General features: G+C 49.3%; 1 protein-coding gene across 1 annotated transcript in view; it reads left to right on the top strand.

The window, feature by feature from the left end:
- Nucleotides 1-9,173, top strand: part of TDRD9 (tudor domain containing 9) — an 87,972-nt gene extending 78,799 nt beyond the window's left edge. Inside the window, exons 33-35 of the mRNA XM_032839586.1 lie at nt 2,010-2,128; nt 7,716-7,788; nt 9,038-9,173. Of these exons, the coding sequence (XP_032695477.1) occupies nt 2,010-2,128; nt 7,716-7,788; nt 9,038-9,139 (294 nt within the window). The 3' untranslated portion in view covers nt 9,140-9,173. The remainder of the gene's footprint in view (nt 1-2,009; nt 2,129-7,715; nt 7,789-9,037) is intronic.
- Nucleotides 9,174-19,100: the final 9,927 nt, after the last annotated feature.

The raw sequence follows: 19,100 nt of genomic DNA, 5'->3' as shown, positions 1-19,100 counted from the left end.
ACACACAGACGTTGGGCCGTTGCACTGAGGAGGAAAAGAGCTTTGGAGATTGTACAGCTGCCGCCAGAAGCAGCTGCGCGTAAACTCCGTCCCCGTCAGGGTCCACTCCTCTCTGCAGCTGCTGTCCGTGCTGCTGGGGCTGAACCGGCCAGGGCCCGCGCGTGGGAGCCAGGCCCGGAGCAGTTGCAGACAGGACAGGAGGGCTGGAGTGGACCCTGGGGCACGGCATGAGCCTGGCAGCCATCAGTATGAATTCCTGTTTAACTTACACACGCACAGATGTGTATCGTGTGTGTACGTGATGGCTTCACATACAGACATCTGTCACCAAGCCGTGTGAGGGCCTAGGAGCCGCGACCCTGTTAGCCTTGAACAGACCTGATACCCAGATTGTGTTTCTGATAGGATTCACCAATGAAAGGAACCAGGGCTCCTTGGAAAAACAGCTTTCTCTAGGGTTGGAGCAGGGAGAACAGAGGAGGAGCCTTGGAGCTGCCAGAAAACTAAAGGACAGGGGCGCATCAGAGGGACGTGGGCCGACTGAAAGCTCATGCTGGCCAGAGCCGGGACTGTTTGCTTTAGTGTCAGACCGGAACTAGTGTCAGGCGATTGTCGGTCGTCTATATGTCCACAGGATAGGAAAGACTCAATAAACAAATGAAGAGACATGCCTGTAGACGCTGCTCCCGGGAGCAGAGCCTAATTTGCCACGACGCCACCCGGAGGGCAGACCGGACTCACCAACATGCTTCCTGGCAGAAGAGGAGCGGCCTTCAAGGGGGAGAGTCGCTGGACACCACCCCAGCTGGGTGCTCAAGGGTTGCGTCACAGTCCTCTGTCATGGCGGTGGCACCCGTGCCTTGGTGTGATGCGATGGGAAAGTACCTCACCTCCGGGGGCTTCTCCCCAAAACCCATCACCTCAGTCTGACCATGGGAAAGTGTCGCACAAACCCAAACTGGGGACATCCCATGAAAGACCTGCCCAGAACTCCTTAGAGAACCGTCAAGTTCTGAAAAGCAAGGAAGGCTGAGAGAGTGCGCTCGATCAGAGGCCCTGGGGAGTCATGGCGCGGGTGCAGGGCAGTGCCCTGGGTCAGCCGGGAGTGGAGCAGGGACATGCCGGGGAGCCGGGCGGTCCACATGGAGCCTGGGCTTCTCAGCGAGACGCTTGTGCTGGGGGTGTGAGCGCCTCCTGGCTGGGCGGGGGCCGCTTCGTTGTGCGGCGCGTCTTTGCAGCAGCTGCAGGTCTCCCGTTAGTCAGGACGGAGGGTTTTCTTACAGGACTGTGACAGACTGTCCCAAACATGACTTGTCATGCCTCTGTGGGGAGCTACTCCCGGGGCTTCGGCAGGAATGTTGCGAAGCGAGAGGAGTATGTAGGATGCGGGTAGGCTTTGGGCTGTGTGGCCCCACGAGGTTAACAAGCTGATTGGACTGAACATTCTGACCTTTCTTGCTGATTTTTATTTCTTTGTTCGGTCACTGCTGCTTCTCAGACTAGGGACGGGCTATTGGCAGAGAGAGAGGGGGAAGCAGGCTCCCCGCGGAGCAGGGAGCCCGATGCGGGGCTCGATCCTGGGACCCTGAGCTGAAGGCAGAGGCTTAACCCACGGAGCCACCCAGGCGCCCCTGTTATTTGTGTTTTAATAATTTGTTCCAGAAACCGTATCGACGATAGTCGTAAGAATATGAACACTGGGGGCATCTGGGTGGCCCAGTTGGTTGAGCATCTGACTTGATTTTGGCTCAGGTCACGCATGATCTTGGGGTCCTGGGATCAAACCCCATGCTGGGCTCCGAGTCTGCCTGAGATTCCCAGTCTCCCTTTCCCTCTGCACCTCCCCCTGCTCACTCTTGTTCATGTGTGCGCATGCGTTGTCTCTGAATTAATAAAATCTTTAAGGAATGAGCGTGAACAGCTGTGAATGCTTGTGAATTACTTCAATGTAGAATGAAATGCAGTTACGGTACAACCATATGAATATTGGTGCTGTCCTTTATTTACAGATTAATATTCTCAGGGCTGCTATCAACAAGCTGGTATGTGATGGGCCAAATGGGTCAAAGTTTCTTGGGCCGGAAAGAATTGCACAGTTACAGGATAATGCTCGCCAGAAACTTCTAGGGTAAGTTGTACCTTTCTATAAAGGTGTTAAATATCGAAGCTGCCTTAGCAACTGTGAGAAAGGCTAACTTCAGTTTTCTCTCTTCAGTTCTGTACATGCAAGTGTTTTTCTGTGAACTTTGCACTGAAGTTTGATAACCGGCACGTGCTCAGGCCATCTCAGGGTAGTTGCCCGAGGCATGGGCACCCAGGTCAGAAACAGTGCTAGAAAACATGAAGCGTCCTTATAAAACTGAAAGAAATCCACCCAGAATGTCCATGGGAAGGTGTGGAATGTCCCCAGCGGGTCAGATGCTCCGTGCCCGGCACAGCTTGAGTCCTGGCAGCACGGGAGCCTGCCTCGGGCACTCAGGGACCAGCGACCGATGCTCCTTTTCAGCTCCTTACGACCCCCGTCAGCAGGAGTGACCACGTCCTGACGAGTTGGGCCTTGGGCGGGGGTTTTGCATCACAGTTCAGTGACAGTAGTAAGTGCGTTTGTAGAGCTGTGCTGACCCTGACCGCCACTCCGTCTTACGTTTCATCTGCCTCAAAAGTTCACGCAGGTGTCTTGAAACTAAATTGTGATGCTTGCACAGCATACATTTACTGAAACTCTTGAATTGTATACTTAAAGCTGATTAATTTGATAGTAATAAGTGATATCTCAACAAAGGTGGTTTTTTTTTTAAAGATTTTATTAATCCATTTGACAGAGAGAGATCACAAGTAGGCAGAGAGGCAGGCAGAGAGAGAGGGGGAAGCAGGCTCCCTGCTGAGCAGAGAGCCGGATGCGGGGCTCGATCCCAGGACCCTGAGATCATGACCTGAGCTGAAGGCAGAGGCTTAACCCACTGAGCCACCCAGGCACCCCAGAAGGGCTGTTTTAAAAAAACTGAAGTTTTTAGCATAGCCTGTTCGCTGCATCTCTGTGCGGTGGCACGTTCTGTTCCATTACAGGGTGACACTCCGGTGTCTGTACTCACCAGTGGGTGAGGCGTGTGGGTGTCGCCGGTATGGGCTCCGCTGAATGGCGCTACTTCGGGCCGTCCCGTCTCTGGGTGAACACGGATTTTCAGCTCAGTGGGGTAGAGATCTGGGAGTAACCCTGGGAGGTCGTATGATGAGTCCATGTTAATTCCTTAAGGAACAACCAGACTGTTGTTCCCGTGTCTGCCCTGCCACATCCCCGCCAGCAGTCTGTGGCGCCTCCAGTGTCACCGCGTCCTGCCAGCACGCGCCGTCGTCCACGCACTTGTCAACCGGCTGCCAAAGGCGTGGTGCTCGCTGTAGTTTTAGTTTGCATTTCCTTAGTGACTGATGATAGAGAGCGTCTGTTTATATTAACTGATTATGTATTTTTGGGTGAAATATTTGTTTTAATCTTTTACCTGTTTTTAAGTCGAGTTGTGTCATTATTGAGTTGTGGAAGCGTGCGTTCTGGCTGGAAGCTTCCCCACTCACGTGCCGCTGGTGGATCTTTCCCGGTGGTTTGCCCTCATTGTCTTACTGGTTCCCTGAAGAGCACGGTGTTCAGTTTGGATGCCATCTGCTTTGTCTTCTTTAAAAAACGGATTATGCTTTTGGTGTTATATCTGAAAAATCTTTGCGAAGCCTGAGGTCATAGAAGTTTTCTGCTTTTTCCCTTTAACGCTCACGTTTGCTTGGTGTATGTAGGTTTTGGCCAGTACCAGTACTGGTAGTTTCTGCAGACTCTCTGGGATCTCTCTCTCATGCACGGGATCGTATCTGTGAGTGAGGCAGGTTTTCTCCTTCCTCACTGACCTGTGTGCTCCTCACTTCTCTCCTGCTCCGTACCGGCTGGAGCTCGCAGCGTGCTGGGTGTGGAGATGGCGCGGCGGAATCTTGCTCTTGTGCGGGTCTCGGCCGCTCGCTAGGAGGGGGTTGGCTGTGGCTTCTCCACAGAGGGGGCTTGCCAGGTTGCGCATGTCCCCAGCTGTCCGCAGTGTGCTGAGAGCTTTTGTCAGAAGGGACGTTGCATTTTGCCAAATATTTTTTCTGTCCTTGAGGTAATTACGTTTGTTTTCTTTCTTTTCATCCAATTTATATGGTATATTTTATTACTTGCTTTTGGGGTGTTCAGACTAGCCTTATGTTTCTGTTTTGAATTCCACATGGTGTGTAATCTCTTTTTATAGACTTGTAGATGGTTTGCAACATTTTTTTGTTAAAGGATTTTCCCATCTGTGCTCATGAGGGCGGTTGGTTTGTCCTTGTCTTATGAAGTCTTTGGTTCAGTATCAGGGTAAAACTGGCTTCCAGGAATGCGTTTTAAACATTTGACAGGATTTCCAGTGAAGCGATCTGAGCCGTGACTTTGCTTTGCAGGGGAAATTTTTAGTTACTAAATGAATTTCTTGTTTTTAGGTCTATTCAGATTTTCTATTTCTTTTTAAGTCAGTTTTGATAGTTTGTGTCTTTTAGGGATTTGTTCATTTGAATTGACTAGTTTATTTACAGAAAGTTGTTGAGAATCTTCTTTTGTAATCCTTTTCTTTTTCTGAAGGTTTACTTTTAGAGAGAGAGCGGGTGTGCATGTGCACGCGTCGGGGGAGGGAGAGGCTCAAGCAGACCCCCTGCTGAGCGGGGGTTCCCAACCCGGGGCTCCCTCCCACCACCCCGAGACAGTGATCTGATCCAAAATCTTAACACTTGGCTGCGCAGCCGACGGAGCCACCCAGGCGCCCCCCAGACTGATTTCTGTCTGTATTACGGGCACTGCCGCCCGACTCTGCTGTCTCAGGCCTGCCGGTGTGGTGCGCCCTAAGGGCGTTTCCGTTTCGGTCATTGTACTTTTCTTTTTTTTTTTTTTAAGATTTTATTTATTTATTTGACAGAGAAAGATCACAAGTAGGCAGAGAGAGAGAGGAAGAAGCGGGCTCCCCGCCGAGCAGGGAGCCCGATGCGGGGCTTGATCCCAGGACCCTGGGATCATGACCCGAGCTGAAGGCAGAGGCTTTAATCCACTGAGCCACCCAGGCGCCCCAGTCATTGTACTTTTCAACTCTAGAATTTCTCTTCCAGGTTTTTCTTTTGTGTAGTTTTTATTCTTAATGCGGTTATGTCTGAGTCGTTGCCATATTTTCCTGTATTTAGAAGTGGTTCACTTGAATTCGTTGTGTGTACTCACCATGGCGGCTCTGAAGTCCTGCGTGCTAAACCCACATTCGGGCCTGCTAGCTGCTTTTGGCTGCTTTTTTCCCCTGGGTGTGGGTCATACATTCCTACTTCTTGCAAACTGTCTCTCAGTTTTTTGCTGAAAAGTGGCCATTTTATTTTTTTACTTTTCAAATTTTTTTTAGTTTCCAGGGTGGAATTTAGTGTTTCGTCAGTCTCCTGTAACACCCAGCGCTCGTTCCAAGGAGCACCCTCCTTAATGCCCACCACCCTGCCGCCCCATCCCATTCCCCTCCCCTCCAGCAGCCCTTAGTTTCTTAGAGTTCAGTGTCCCTTATGGTTTGCCTCCCTCTCTGATTTCATTTTATTTTTCCCTCCCTTCCCCTTTGTTATATGTTTTGGTTCTTCTATTCCATATATGAGTGAGACCGTATGATAGTTGTCTTTCTCTGATTGACTTCTTTTGCTCAGCACATTACCCTCTAGTTCCGTCCACGTCGATGTAAATGCTAAGTTTTCATTCTTCCTGGCGAATGATAGTCCTCGTATACATGGACCACAGCGTCTTTATCCATTCACCTGTCGACGGACATTCCGGCTCTTTCCTTCCACAGTTTGGCTGTTGTGGATGTTGCTGCTATAAACATTGGGGTGCATGTGCCCCTTCGGATCACTGTGTTGTGTTCTTTGAGTAAGTACCCAGTAGTGCGATTGCTGGGCCGTAGGGTGGCTCTGGTTTCCACTTCTTGACAAACCTCCATGCTGGTGTCCAGAGCGGCTGCTCCAGCTCGCACCAGCCGTGCGCGAGGGTCTCCGTTCCCCGCATCCTCGCCGACACCGGTCGTCTCCCGAGTTGTTAACTTTGCCATTCTGGCTGGTGTGAGGTGGGATCTCACTGTGGTTCTGATTTGTGTTTGCCTGATGCCGAGACATGCTGAGCACGTATCCGTGTGTCTGTTGGCCGTTTGGATGTCTTTTCTGGAGGAGCGTCTGCTCATGTCTTCTGTTTCTGGGATGTCGCGCAGTATTGTAGGGACCAAGCCCCGTACGGGGTTCTGCAGGGCAGGCTTTCCACCGTGTTGTGAGGCCACTGATGCCTGCGTTCTGTTTTTGTTTCAGTTCTCCTTGCTGTTTTCAGCCTGGCTCACCAGCAGTCGTCCCTGTGTGTGCGTCGCGCAGGGCTCAGCTGGTGATAAGTCAGACGTTGCGCTTGAGTCCCTAAGCCTTTAAGCTCCTGCCCTCTGCCGGGAGATGCGTATGTGGCCTGGGGAATGCAGCCACAGTTCAGACCATTTTGGACTCTTGCCAGTTTTTACTTTCCCCCAGGACTCTCCTGTGCGCACCCCCGCCTGGTCATCCCGGGCTGCTTGGCTGGCTCAGGGCCGTCTGAGTCTTGTCTGCCTGTGTGTGGCTCTCTAGCTGCCCAGGGGATGGGGGGGTGGCCTGTGTGGGCCTCTGGTACTCTCATTACCAAACCTCCCTCTTGGGCTCTGAGATTGTCGGTCTGCTCTGTGCCCAAGCACGACCGTGACCTAAGGCTGGCAGAGCTGTGGGCTTTTCCCTTTCTTTCTGACCAGGTTTACTGTTTCTGCTGCTGGTGCTGCCGGAAGGAGCATTTCTCTCGGCACCTGATCAAGTGAGCTCAGTCCGGCAGTGAGGGCGCCGGGTTCGGCGGCCGGTCTGGCCGGGCAGCGCTGGGGTCCGAGGCTGAGCTGCTGGTGGGTGGGAGGAGCTAGGCCCTCCGCAGGAGCCGCAGCCCGGACCCCACTGTCTTACCCGCAGTCAGGAGTGCTCTGTGAATGAATGCTTCTCAGCTTCCTTGTTTTCCGTGAATTTCAAATGTTTGGGGGTTTGTGGGTTTTGGACAATTTTGTCAAATTTTACAGTTGTTTGGGGGGGGGTGTGAGATTTCCAGACTTTGTTCTGTCGTTGCTGGGAGGCTCTATCTCTCTGTGCCTTTCATGGCATTTCCACCTGACACAGGTGTCTAGGAGTAGAAGATGTGACACACCGAGGTCCCCTCAGGCAGCCGTGTGTGGACGGGGCAGCACTGCTAACTGTGGAGGCGCGGGGGGGGCGGGTTGACATGGGTTGGTCTTCTACATCTCCTGCGTGGACAGCGGGTTAAAATGTTCTCTGGTCATAACTACGTAAATCTTGACCTTTTAAAAAGTTACTGCAGTTATAATTATGGATTTAAATCTCTTTTTACGGTGCCTGGGTGGCTCGGTCAGTTAAGCGTCTGCCTTCAGCTCAGGTCATGATCCCAGAGTCCTGGGATCGAGCCCCACGTCGGGCTCCCTGCTCAGCAGGGAGCCTGCTTCTCCCTCTCCCTCTGCTGCTGCTTCCCTGTTCGTGCGCTTGCTCGCTCGCTCTCTTTTACAAAAATAAATAACTTTTTTTTAATAATAGTGTTTTCAGTTACTGACGTATAATCAACATGATTTTTTAAATTTTTTTTATAATTTTAGTTTGTTCTGTCAGTTGAAGCCAAGACAGAGAGTTGCCCCTAAGTGGCATGAAAAGCCGTATGAGTGGAATCAGGTGAGTGAGAAATAGCGCCATGGGGACAGCCTGCCCCTGGGAGTGATGGGCTTGGCAGGTGCAGAGCCGGGGTTGTGGCAAGTCCCGAGGGAAGAGAAAGGGACAGGCAGAGTGGACGGCTCTTTGGTTCATGGGGTGGCTGAGTCTGGATGCTATGCTCTCTGTGAGGCCCGGGCCGACAGTCCTGCCACTTTGGCGGAAGCAGCGGGAGCGTCCGGGTGAGCTGTCCGGGCACATCGGTGCTGCCCCGGGCTGCGGGGCTCTCAGTGCACTGCAGTCGAGGTGGCTTCGCCTGCAGACGGCACAGCCGGGCCCGGATCTGGTGAGAGCCCCCTTCCCAGCTCGGCGACACGCGCCCTCGTGCTGTGTCCTCATGTGGTGGAGAGAGGGGATCTCTCCCTCACGGCTCTTCTGAGAAGGACTCTAAGCCCATCGTGGGGGCCTCCCCCTTGTGACCTTATGTAACCCCACTCGCCCCCCAAAGGCCCCATCTCCAGACACCATTACAGCGGTGATGAGAGCTTCAGCCTATGGATTCGGGGCACGGGTCAGTCCAGAGCAGTGGGGAAGGAGGGCAGGGCCCATCTGGGGCGCCTGGACATTTCCATGCCAAGTTTTGGAAACATAACATTTAACTCAAGGGGCAGGACCCTAAGGGAGGGGCTTCCCGCTTTAGTTCTAGAGCCGAGGGTGTTTTTTGTAAATAAACCAATTGCAGTAGAAGTGAGACGATGCCCCTGGGGGTGCTGTTTTCCCGTCCTGAGCCCAGAGGAAGCTCTCCTTCTCCTGTGTGCATGTGACCGGGGTCCCTCGTTAGAGCGCTGAGGACCGGACCCTGGAGCCAGCTCCCTGTGTCACAGGGCTCTGTCCGGGCGACAGCAAGGCGCCCGCTGCCTCTCCTGTGGGTTCTGTGAAAACAGAACTTTATTTTGAGGTTGACGTGATTTGGAAAACGTACACATATTTAACGAAGTCGCAGTTCCTGCGTACACAGGAAGGGGGTGTGCGTGCGACCTTCGAGTAAAGGTCACTGTATTGTTAAAGGAGAGTTGTCAGATGTACAGTAGTCAGTGCTGGAGAGAAGGGCAGCATTCGGGAAATACGCTTGGAGACTGATAGACTCCTGACTCCTGTCCTACACGTCCGTGTGTCTGTGTCTAATTTTATTCAGTCGTTTACTTATTTTACTTGATGTCCATAAGGGTCCATTTTCTAGAAGGGTCTGACTGGTCCTTTTGTCTGTCCCTAGGTTGATCCAAAGCTGGTCATGGAGCAGGCTGACCGGGAGAGTGGCCGAGGGAAGAACACCTTTCTCTACCAGCTCCACAAACTGGTTGTTCTCAGCACCTAGGTTCCTCCCGAAGGCACCGAGGCCCACCGCACACACAGTTGAATGAAGCCTCCCCCTGCAGACTGGCTTTTCTTGGCATCTGAACGTTACAGTCTTGGCCCGCTGCATCTGAAAGGTCTTCTCCACCCTTCTTCCTCTTCCTGCGTGGGTGGCGGCTGGAGAGTGGTGTTTCTGTTCAGGTGGGAAGGATTGGAAAGTCTAGTCTTTTCTAGAAACAGGAAATCACTGTGTTGAAGATTTTGGGGAAAACTGAACGAAGACTGTGTGGCAGATGAGCTCTGTTTTGCTTTAACTCTATTCAGGTAACCATAGATAGCTGAGCACGTAGGTTCCAGTATGTGCTAGTGTGTTCTGTTTGTCACGGGGATACGGGGGAACCGTGACCCCCAAACCTCACTTTACCACAGAGGAGAGCTGCGTGTTTCTCGGAACCATGTGGCAGTTTCTGATTTTTTTTTCCGTGAGGGATAATATTTAATTTCGGTAAAACTAGTTCCAGTTTTGTGTATTTCAGATTTTTACCTATGTTATAATTCTGAGTCTAAATTCTGGAAATCTGATTACCTGATAACTAGTACATTTATGTTAAAGCAATAAAAGCTTTAGACTAAGTTTATGTTTCTGGCAGTTTTTAGTCCCAGGAGATTACAGTGTATTTCATTCTAAAGCCTCAGAATTTAGAGAACTGACCAAGAGGAGTGCGGGCCTGTTTGTGAGAGTGAACTCCCGTCAGGGTCAGGGCCGGGCTTGCCTAAGAACAGCAGCAACCATGAAGCTCACAGGAGGAGATCCCTGCCGGCTTGCGTGGGCGTCGGGGTGCTGCCACGGGGGTCCGCAGGGGCAAGTGGAAGTGTGAGCAAAGTGGTCCGCCTCGGCCAGCGGGTTCCAGCTGGGCGGTTGGGAGCGCGTGAGAAAATCCGAAGAGCATGTGTGCCGGGGGTCCACGGGGTGGTGACTGGGAGCTCATGTGGGAGCACTGGGAAGCCTCCAGTCTGGGGAGCTCCTGTAAACTGGGGGCCCAGCCAGCACTCCGTTGGGCCTTGTGGGCCCGCTGGGGGGCCAGCGCTGTGTGTGTGTCACAGTGAGCCGTCGTGACCTGCCTCGCGCTGTCGCCCGTGTCTCTCTTGTGCCCCGGTTCTTGCTGAGCTGTGAGCTGAAGAGGTCCAGGTGGGGTGTCCTGGGAATGTGCTGCCCAGCTGCGGCCGGGGGTGAGTGCCGCGCGGCGGCCCAGCTCTCCACGATGCCTGCGAGCGGTCGCAGGTTTGTCCAGCTGCACGGTCCGCACTCCGCCTGACTTTCCAGCAGTGCCTCGTGGGAAAGGTCTGGGGACACAGGGTGGATTGTGCCTTGTACTGAGTGAGAGGGTGGCTCTCCGAGGGTTTTGAGCAAGACTGTACTGTGCCTTGACTGACTGCTTGAGAGGGTGTCCTGACTGATGCATGGGGTCAGGGTCAGCGCTCTGCAGCTGAGGCCCAGGGTGACACTCGTGCCAACTCTGGGCCGTGTGCCAGTGGAAGAACGGATGCCACCCAGGCCAGATTCGAGAAATCCCAGAGAAGACATTTCCCAGGGCCACCAGTGCTGTGGGCCACATGGTGGCCTCTCAGAAGCTATGTCCACGTCCTGACCTGAATTGCCCGTTTATGTGACCTGGCTTGGGAAATAAGGTGTGGGGTCTTCTAAAACCACTTTGAAGCTGGGATTAGCTTAAGGATCTTGAGATGGGAATCATCCCGGATTTAGGGTGGTCCTACAGACAGGGGTGAATGTCCTTAGAAGAAAGGTACAGAGGAGACAGCGGGTAGAAGCCGTGTGAAGACAGAGATGGAGACTGGACGGATGTGGCGTGAGCCCAGGAGCGCCAGCAGCCCCCCGGAGCTGGAAAGGGGTGCCTCTGGAGGGAGCATGTCCCTGTCGACACCTGGATTTCAGCCCCTGGCTTCTAGAACCCGGAGAGAACACATTTCTGTTACTGTAAGCCCCAGCAAGTGGGGCCTGGATATGGCGGCCCCAGAAGCTCACCCAGCTTTCCAGAGATGGTCTCTCCGACACACGGACGCGGGCTCCATCGGTTTTCCGGGGTGTTTGCTCAGTGCAGACACTGCTTTGTCCCTTATTGTTTCCTCTTGCTGTTGGGCGTGGATCATGTTCCTGATCTCCACACACGCTTTTTTTTTTTTTTAATTTTTAATTTTAATTTTAACTTTTTAATTTTTTTATAAACACATAATATATTTTTATCCCCAGGGGTACAGGTCTGTGAATCGCCAGGTTTACACACTTCACAGCACTCACCATAGCACATACCCTCCCCAATGTCCATAACCCCACCCCCCTTCTCCCAATCCCCCTCCCCCCAACAACCCTCAGTTTGTTTTGTGAGATTGAGTCTCTTATGGTTTGTCTCCCTCCCCAGCCCATCTTGTTTCATTTATTCTTTTCCCACCCCCCAAACCCCCCATGATGCATCTCCACTTCTTCACATCAGGGAGATCATATGATAGTTGTCTTTCTCTGATTGACTTATTTCGCTAAGCATGATACTCTCTAGTTCCATCCACGTCGTCGCAAATCTCTGCCCATTTCTTGATTGGATTATTTGTTCTTTGGGTGTTGAATTTGGTAAGTTCTTTATAGATTTTGGATACTAGCCCTTGATCTGATATGTCGTTTGCAAATATCTTCTCTCATTCTGTCAGTTGTCTTTTGGTTTTGTTAACTGTTTCCTTTGCTGTGCTTGATGAAGTCCCAGTAGTTCATTTTTGATGAAGTCCCAGTAGTTCATTTTTGCCCTTGCTTCCCTTGCCTTTGGCGATGTTCCTAGGAAGAAGTTGCTGGGGCTGAGGTCAAAGAGGTTGCTGCTTGTGTTTTCCTCAAGGATTTTGATGGATTTCTGTCTCACATTGAGGTCCTCATCCATTTTGAGTCTATTTTTGTGTGTGGTGTAAGGAAATGGTCCAGTTTCATTTTTCTGCATGTGGCTGTCCAATTTTCCCAACACCATTTACTGAAGAGACTGTCTTTTTTCCATCGGACATTCCTTCCTGCTTTGTTGAAGATTAGTTGACCATAGAGTTGAGGGTCTATTTCTGGGCTCTCTATTCTGTTCCATTGATCTATGTGTCTGTTTTGTGCCAGTATCATACTGTCTTGATGATGACAGCTTTTTAATAGAGCTTGAAGTCTGGAATTGTGATGCGACCAACTTTGGCTTTCTTTTTCAATATTCTGCTGGCTATTCCAGGTCTTTTCTGGTTCCATATAAATTTTAGGATTATTCCATTTCTTTGAAAAAAAATGGATGGGATTTTGATAGGGATTGCATTAAATGTGTAGATTGCTTTAGGTAGCATAGACATTTTCACAATATTTGTTCTTCCAATCCATGAGCATGGAACATTTTTCCATTTCTTTGTGTCTTCCTCAATTTCTTTCATGAGTACTTTATAGTTTTCTGACTATAGATTCTTTGCCTCTTTGGTTAGGTTTATTCCTAGGTATCTTACAGTTTTGGGTACAATTGTAAATGGGATCGACTCCTTAATTTCTCTTTCTTCTGTCTTGCTGTTGGTGTATAGAAATGCAGCTGATTTCTGTGCATTGATTTTATATCCTGACAGTTTACTCAATTCCTGTATGAGATCTAGCAGATTTGGAGTGGAGTCTTTTGGGTTTTCCACATAAAGTATCATATCATCTGCAAGGAATGAGAGTGTGACTTCTTCGCTGATTTGGGTACCTTTAATTTGTTTTTGTTCTCTGATTGCTGAGGCTAGGACTTGTAGTACTATGTTGAATAGCAGTGGTGATAGTGGACATCCCTGCCATGTTCCTCACCTCAGTGGAAAAGCTCTCAGTTTTTCTCCATTTAGAATGATATTTGCAGTGGGTTTTTCATAGATGGCTTTGATGATATTGAGGTATGTACCTTCTATCCCTACACTTTGAAGAGTTTTGCTCAAGAAAGGGTACTGTACTTTGTCAAATGCTTTTTCAGCATCTATTGAGAGTATCATATGGTTCTTGTTCTTTCTTTTATTAATGTGTTGTATCACATTGATTGATTTGTGGATGTTGACCCAAACTTGCAGCCCAGGAATAAATCTCACTTGGTTGTGGTGAATAATCCTTTTAATGTACTGTTGGATCCTATTGGCTAGTATTTTGGTGAGAATTTTTGCATCTGTGTTCATCAAGGATACTGGTCTGTAGTTCTCTTTTTTGATGGGATCCTTGTCTGGTTTTGGGATCAAGGTAATGCTGGCCTCATAAAATGAGTTTGGAAGTTTTTCTTCCATTTCTATTTTTTGGAACAGTTTCAGGAGAATAGGAATTAGTTCTTCTTTAAATGTTTGGTAGAATTCCCCTGGGAAGCCTTGGCCTTGGGCTCTTGTTGGATTGATGATTGCTTCAATCTCCTTACTGGTTATGGGTCTGTTCAGGTTTTCTATTTCTTCCTGGTTCAGTTGTAGTTTTTAGGTCTCCAGGAATGCATCCATTTCTTCCAGATGGTCAAATTTGCTGGCGTATAGTTGCTCATAATATGTTCTTATAATTGTTTGTATTTCTTTGGTGTTGGTTGTGATCCCTCCTCTTTCATTCATGATTTTATTTATTTGGGTCCTTTATCTGTTCTTTTTGATAAGCCTGGCCAGGGGTTTATCAATCTTACTAATTCTTTCAAAGAACCATCTCCTAGTTTTGTTGATTTGTTCTATTGTTATTTTGGTTTCTATTTCATTGATTTCTGCTCTGATCTTTATTATTTCTCTTCTTTTTCTGGGTTTAGGCTTTCTTTGTTGTTTTTCTCCAGCTCCTTTAGGCGTAGGGTTAGGTTGTGTATTTGAGACCTTTCTTGTTTCCTGAGAAAGGCTTGTATCGCTATATATTTTCCTCTCAGTACTGCCTTTGCTGTGTCCCACAGATTTTGAACCGTTGTGTTTTCATTATCATTTGTTTCCATGAATTTTTTCAATTCTTCTTTAATTTCCTGGTTGACCCATTCATTCTTTAGAAGCATGCTGTGTAGTCTCCATGTATTTGGGTTCTTTCCAAATTTCCTCTTGTGATTGAGTTCTAGCTTCAGAGCATTGTCGTCTGAAAATATGCAGGGAATGATCCCAATATTTTGATACCAGTTGAGACCTGATTTAGGACCCAGGATGTGATCTATTCTGGAGAATGTTCCATCTGCACTGGAGAAGAATGTGTATTCTGTTGCTTTGGGATGGAATATTCTGAATATATCTGTGATGTCCATCTGGTCCAGTGTGTCATTTAAGGCCTTTATTTCCTTTTTGATCTTTTGCTTGGATGATCTGTCTGTTTCAGTGAGGGGAGTGTTAAAGTCCCCTACTATTATTGTATTGTTGTCAATGTGTTTCTTTGATTTTGTTATTAATTGGTTTATATAGTTGGCTGCTCCCACGTTAGGGGCATAGATATTTAAAATTGTTAGATCTTCTTGTTGGACAGACCCTTTGAGTATGATATAGTGTCCTTCCTCATCTCTTATTATAGTCTTTGGATTAAAATCTAATTGATCTGATATAAGGATTACCACCCCAGCTTTTTTTTGATGCCCATTAGTATGGTAAATTGTTTTCCACTCCCTCACTTTAAATCTGGAGGTGTCTTCGGGTCTAAAATGGGTTTCTTGTAGACAGCATATTGATGGGTTTTGTTTTTTTATCCATTTTGATACCCTGTGTCTTTTTTTTTTTTAGGATTTTATTTATTTATTTATTTACTTGACAGAGATCACAAGTAGGCAGAGAGACAGAGAAAGAGAGAGATGAGAAAGCAGGCTCCCCGCTGAACAGAGAACCCGATACAGGGCTCGATCCCAAGACCCTGAGATCATGACTTGAGCCGAAGGCAGAGGCTTTAACCCACTGAGCCACCCAGGTGCTCCCCTGTGTCTTTTGATTGGGGCATTTATCCCATTTATATTCAGGGTAAGTATTGAGAGATATGAATTTAGTGCCACTGTATTGCCTATGAGGTGACTGTTACTGTGTATTGTCTCTGTTCCTTTCTCATCTACTACTTTTAGGGTCTCTCTTTGCTTAGAGGACCTCTTTCAATATTTCCTGTAGAGCCGGTTTGGTGTTTGCAAATTCTTTCAGTTTTTGTTTGTCCTGGAAGCTTTTAATCTCTCCTTCTATTTTCAATGATAGCCTAGCTGGATATAGTATTCTTGGCTGCATGTTTTTCTCGTTTAGTGCTCTGAATATATCATGCCAGCTCTTTCTGGCCTGCCAGGTCTCTGTGGATAAGTCTGCTGTCAATCTAATATTTTTACCATTGTATGTTACAGACTTCTTTTCCCGGGCTGCTTTCAGGATTTTCTCTTTGTCACTAAGACTTGTAAATTTTACTATTAGGTGACGGGGTGTGGACCTATTCTTATTGATTTTGAGGGGGGTTCTCTGAACCTCCTGGATTCTGATGCTTGTTTCCTTTGCCATATAAGAGAAATTCTCCACAATAATTAATTCTCTCCAATATACCTTCTGCTCCCCTCTCTCTTTCTTCTTCTTCTGGAATCCCAATTATTCTAATGTTGTTTCGTCTTATGGTGTCATTTATCTCTCGAATTCTCCCCTCGTGGTCCAGTAGCTGTTTGTCCCTCTTTTGCTCAGCTTCTTTATTCTCTGTCATTTGGTCTTCTATATCACTAATTCTCTCTTCTGCCTCATTTATCCTAGCAGTAAGAGCCTCCATTTTTGATTGCACCTCATTAATCGCTTTTTTTATTTCAATTTGGTTAGATTTCAGTTCTTTTATTTCTCCAGACAGGGTCTCTCTAATATCTTCCATGCCTTTTTTGAGCCCAGCTAGCACCTTGAGAATCGTCATTCTGAACTCTAGATCTGACACATTACCAATGTCCGTATTGATTAGGTCCCTAGCCTTTGGTACTGCCTCTTGTTCTTTTTTCTGTGGTGAGTTTTTCTGCCTTGTCATTTTATCCAGATGAGAATATATGAAGGAGCCAATAAAATACTAAGAGGGTGGCAAAGACTCCTGGAAAATGTGCTTTATCCAAATCAGAAGAGACCCCAAGTCATGGGGGGAAGAAAGGGGGTAAAAAGTTCAGAAAAAAAAATTAAAAAAAAAAAAGAAAAAAATATATATATTAGACTGGTGACTAGAACAGGGTCACCCACTTAATTTTGGGAGTATTTTGGTCTGTTAGAAGAAACTACCTCCCCAAATTTTAAAGAATGAAAAGCATATATAAGGGTAAACACAATGAAGGGATGGAATATGAGTATAAGGAAGAAAATTAATTTTTTTAATTTCTAAAAAAGGTGTTGATAGAATAAGTTGGTTGGGAGAATAAAGAAAAAGAAAGTGGAGAGAATTTGTTCAGGCTGGAGATTAGAACAAAGCTCTGTGCTAGATTTAGGGTATATTTTCATCTACTAGAAGTATCCCAGATTTTTTAGAAGAAAAAACCCTATGTGTATGCAAAAAATAAAGTTAGATACAACAAAGGATAAAATAGGACTATAATAATGAAGGTTCTAAAAAGATTTTTTTTTCCTAATGAACGGTGTTAAGATAAACTGACATTAAAAAATGTTAAAAGAGGAAAGGGTAAAAGTAAAAAAAAACTTAACAGAAGAAAAATATAAAATTAAAAACATTAATTCACTTTGCAAGACTAAAGAACCGTGGGGAGAAAGCCATGAATTCCACGCTTTGCTTCCTCCTTCTCTGGAATTCCGCTGCTCTCCTTGGTCCGTGAACTTCATCGTGGCTCGATGTTCTTGTAGATCTTCCAGGGGAGGGGCCTCTTGTAGAGATTCTCAAGTGTCGTTGCCCGAGGCGGAGTTGCACCGCCCTTACCAGGGGCCGGGCTAAGTCATCCGCTCTGGTTCGCTTTCGGGAGCTTTTGTTCCCTGAGCACTTTCTGTGGAGTTCCGGAGGACGGGAATGAAAATTGTGGCCTCCCAGTCGCCGGCCGGGAGGAGCCGAGAGCTCCGGCCTTGCCCCTCAGTGCGTCCTCAGAGAGAAGCGCTCAATCACTCCCGTCTCCCTGGCCTCCGGCCGCGCTCCGAGCTCACCCGGCCTGTGACCGAGTTTCTCTGTCTCTGGCGCACAGCGGAGCCTCCGAACCCAGCAGGTCCCTGCGCTCTTCCGGGGGTCTCCCTGGATCTGCCACTTGTGGGGTCCCCACTCAAAGAGCAGTGGCCTGACGGTGCCACGGATTACGGTTCAAGGTAAGCCCGAGCTGAGAGTCACTCCTCGGCTCCGTCTCTGTAGCCGGCTTCCCCGCTCTGATACCTGCAAGCTCTGTGACACTCAGACACCCCCGATCCTTCTGTGACCCCGCGGGACCTGGGGCCACGCTGACCCCGCGTGGGCTTCACCGCGGCTTAGCCTCTGGAGCGCCGTCCCTCCATGGAGCAGACTTTTAAAAGTCCTGATTTTGCGCTCCGTGGCTCCGCCGCTTGCCGGGAGCCGGCCCCTCCCGCCGCGGTCTGTCTTCCCGTCGCTTTGGATTCACTTCTCTGTGGGTCCTGCCGTTCAGAAGGTGGCTGGTTTTCTGTTTCCAGAATTGCTGCTCCTCTTCTCCTAGATCCCCTGGGTTCGGCGTGGTTCTGTCTAGCCGGGCTCCTGCTACCTGATGTCGGCCCAGCCCGCCACTTTGCCGGCTTGGCTCTTCCCTCCATGGACATTCACTCTTGGCGCCACAGTAAGGACACAAGGTGTCCTTGTTTCCGGTCCCGCGGAGGCACACGCGCCTTGCCTTGGCCCTTTTTGCAGCCTTCTGGGGAGCAGCCAGAGCGGCACAGCCTCGTCAGTGATGGAACGCGTGCGTGTGTGGTCGGTGGGCACCGAACCTGACACACGGGAGGCTGTTAAAGCGCATCACAGACAACCAAAGAACTACATGGGATTGGTGACGTTGGAAACTGCCGGTTTACCTGGGAAAGTGAGATTCGTAGGAGTGACCGTAATGTCACCCTCCGTGGCAGTTGCTGCTGTCTGAAGGGGACTAGAACAGTCCTGCTCTCGACACTTCGGACTGGAAGAAACACGTGACTCCACGGAGTGTCCGCAGGGCAGAGGTTCGGCTGACAAGATTAGACATGGGACCTGCTTCCCCAACTCCCCGAGGCCTACAGCCTCCGACCTGACGAGAGACAAGTACTTTGTTTAGAAAACCGAGCGGGGAATACTTTTAAAAATGCTTTCTCCGTGAAAACGAGGAACTAGTAATTCAGTGCTAATGAACACACTTCAAGTTCACACACGCGCGCGCACGCGCACACGCACCTTGTCAGGATGCTGTTGGGACGGCGCGGTGGGCACTGCGGAGTCCTGGTGGCCGGGAGCTCACGTCCCCGCCTGCTCTCTAGCTGCTGCCGCTTCCCTCCACCGCCGGCCGCCTCACGTCTGTGTCTCTGCGCCTCCGCCTCTGTGGGTCCGGGACGCGCTCCAGGTGCGGCGTGGCCCGTCTTCCATGGCCGCGGCTCGGCCCCACAGCCTGGGTCCAGCCGCACGAGGCTGTTTCTCACCGTCTGAAAAATTCCCGTCCTTGCACACGCCATTCTTCTGCTTGGACCCACGACTGCCCCTGCTGCCCCCCGAAATCCTCCCCTTACCCCGGAGGCATCCCTTCCACTGCTCGGCTTTCCACAAATCTCTGGACAGAATTGACTTTCTCTTTCCCTGGGACCCCCACGTTGGCTTATGCCACCAGAATTAATGGTTCGTTTAGGCCACAGTCAGTGTTGGGTTGCTTCTTCTGGCTCATACTCAGCAACCCAGCTCCTGAGTAAGTGCGAAGCCTCGGAAGAGAGGACTTTGACGTTGTGTTATAGGTCTCTTGAGGGTCAGATCTGTGTTGTAGTCACTCCGGATCTGACGTTCCTGACGCACAGATGGTCTTCAAATACAGTTGGACTGGAGCCCACACCGGCCTGCGGAGGGGCCTGTGCGCAGG

The sequence above is a fragment of the Lontra canadensis genome, unplaced genomic scaffold (assembly GCF_010015895.1).
Source record: "Lontra canadensis isolate GAN:19392208 unplaced genomic scaffold, GSC_riverotter_1.0 scaffold108, whole genome shotgun sequence".
Classification (NCBI taxonomy): domain Eukaryota; kingdom Metazoa; phylum Chordata; class Mammalia; order Carnivora; family Mustelidae; genus Lontra; species Lontra canadensis.
Note: the sequence above shows the minus strand (reverse complement) of the source record. Positions and strands in the feature narration are given on the sequence as shown.